Here is a 1,975-nt window from a genome sequence, read left to right as displayed (position 1 = left end):
CTACCAAGTTCTCCTGGTACAAGCAGTGCCCATTTGGGAGACGCTGCTCAGACCTGCACAGAGCACAAGTCCAACACATTGACTGGATTCCTTCTGAAGATACACTGGCGGCTAAAATGTCGGTACCAGGTTATTAAAGCAGTGTAACCTTTTGCACTCTTCCTGTTCGCAGGATGCAGGAGTGCTGAAAAATCCAAGCAGTTCTTGCCTGCACTCTCCCCTGAGCCACAAAAAGCCAAAAGCTCCTCCAATCCCAGATCACAAAGCGAGAAGCCACTCTACTCCCCTGTCAGCAGAGGCTTTTCTGGGACAGCTCTTCTGGCTTTCCCGGTACCCGCGTCCCTTGACAAAGGCCTTTGTCCCTCACCTGTGAACATCTTCACAAAGTCGGCGCTCGACATGCTCATAACCACATCAGCTGTCACAGGAGGCTTTCCGAAGCCAGCGTTCCCACCCTTGGTCTTCAGGTCAATATACCAAGTGCCTCCACCATCGCCTGGACAGAGAGTGAAGCGAGGTGAGAAGGCAGCAAGGACTGCTGTGCCCTCCCTCTCTCTTGTCCCCGCCAGACGGCTGCGGCCGTGCGCCTTTGCAGCGGTTCCGCGGCAGCCGCACGCTGGCGGGGGCTCTGCAAGGAGTCACCTCTCGTCCCCCGTGACGCCCCGAGCACCACGGGCTGGGGCCACGGGCAGGAGAGCCCAGAGGCTGCGCTTTGCCCACGGAGCTGGTGGCAGCTGGCGCTTCTGCCGCGGCCCCGAGAGCGCCCTGTCCGTGGCCACAGCAGCCCCGCGCGGGGCGGCGGCGCCGGGACAGAGGCTCCGCGCGCGGCACGAGGGACAGCAGCTCCCGGGGCCCGCTCGAGCGGGCACGGGGCAGGAGCGTCACACAGAACGAAGAGGAGCTGGTCTGCTTCGGGACCAGCCTCCAAAGTGTTTGTGTCTGAAAACACCCAGAGCCTTTTGCCAGGCAAGGCCGCACAAGCGATGGGCTTACCAGAGAGCTCAAACTGGAAGACACCCTGAGTGCTTCTCACGTACTCTTCAGTCACTGCCCCCTGAATAACTCGGAACGTCTCTGCAACAGGACCCGATGGCGTGGCTGCAGCAGAGTCTGTCTTAGCCTTGGCTGCATCTGCTCCTTCCTGCTGGGATCTGCTTAATTTCTTCTCCTCTTTGAATGCGAGGGCAGCACCTCCAATAAATTAATTCTTCTGCAAAGGCTTCTAAACTGTAAATCAATTTACTGCTTTTGTTGCCAACTTTCAGAACTCTCTAAACACGGACAAAGTGTTTAGGAAGGAGACACTGTTTATTCTGCCCGAGATGCAAAGCAGAGATTTTCCACAAATCAAGGCGACCAAGCATTAAAATGTGAGATAATTCACACACTGAAATCTACATAAACCTGCCTATCTAATACTAGTTACTCCTGCCTACTGCATAATCGCTGAACTTGTGCAACCTTATGCGGTACGTGTCACTGCCTCTTCGGGGATCTCTAGTGGTCCCTGCTGGTCATTTGGGGAGATGTCCTCTACTCAGTTTCAAGCAAAGTTCAGTTCAGGACATACAGAACTTCAGATTGAGAGTCAAAGAAGATGTCATTTTCTCAGACAATTGCCAGGCAGGTCATAAAATACAAAAGCTTTCCATAAACATTGAGCAACATCTGTTTAACCCACCTGATAGCATCTTTTTACATTTAAAAGAGGGGTTAAAGGAGAGAATGATACCATCAACTTCCATTTGGATCAGAGATCAAAGGCAGGGTCAGGGACAGCGAATTCTGCTTCAAGACTCAGAGCTTAAAGATATACAGAATTCTACTTAAAATGCAGAGAATTCTGTTTAAACACATCAACTTGATCAGCATTTTACTTTACCACAGTGATCATGCACATTTAACAGACCAGGAAAGCTTTTCCAACAAAGGAAAGCTTTTGCAATAAAGGAAAGCTTTTGCAATTTACAAAGCC

At 51.7% G+C, this 1,975-nt stretch overlaps 1 protein-coding gene across 1 annotated transcript; it reads right to left on the bottom strand.

Moving 5' to 3' along the window:
* Nucleotides 1-263: 263 nt before the first annotated feature.
* Nucleotides 264-1,170, bottom strand: LOC121357295 (hydroxysteroid dehydrogenase-like protein 2; the record flags this gene model as incomplete). The annotated part of the gene is made up of 2 exons (XM_041474450.1): nucleotides 264-496; nucleotides 994-1,170. Coding segments are annotated over 2 exons (395 nt in total), but the record flags the coding sequence as incomplete, so codon positions are not given.
* Nucleotides 1,171-1,975: the final 805 nt, after the last annotated feature.

Source organism: Pyrgilauda ruficollis, unplaced genomic scaffold, assembly GCF_017590135.1.
Source record: "Pyrgilauda ruficollis isolate IOZ18807 unplaced genomic scaffold, ASM1759013v1 scaffold3206, whole genome shotgun sequence".
NCBI classification, from domain to species: Eukaryota; Metazoa; Chordata; class Aves; order Passeriformes; family Passeridae; genus Pyrgilauda; species Pyrgilauda ruficollis.
Note: the sequence above shows the minus strand (reverse complement) of the source record. Positions and strands in the feature narration are given on the sequence as shown.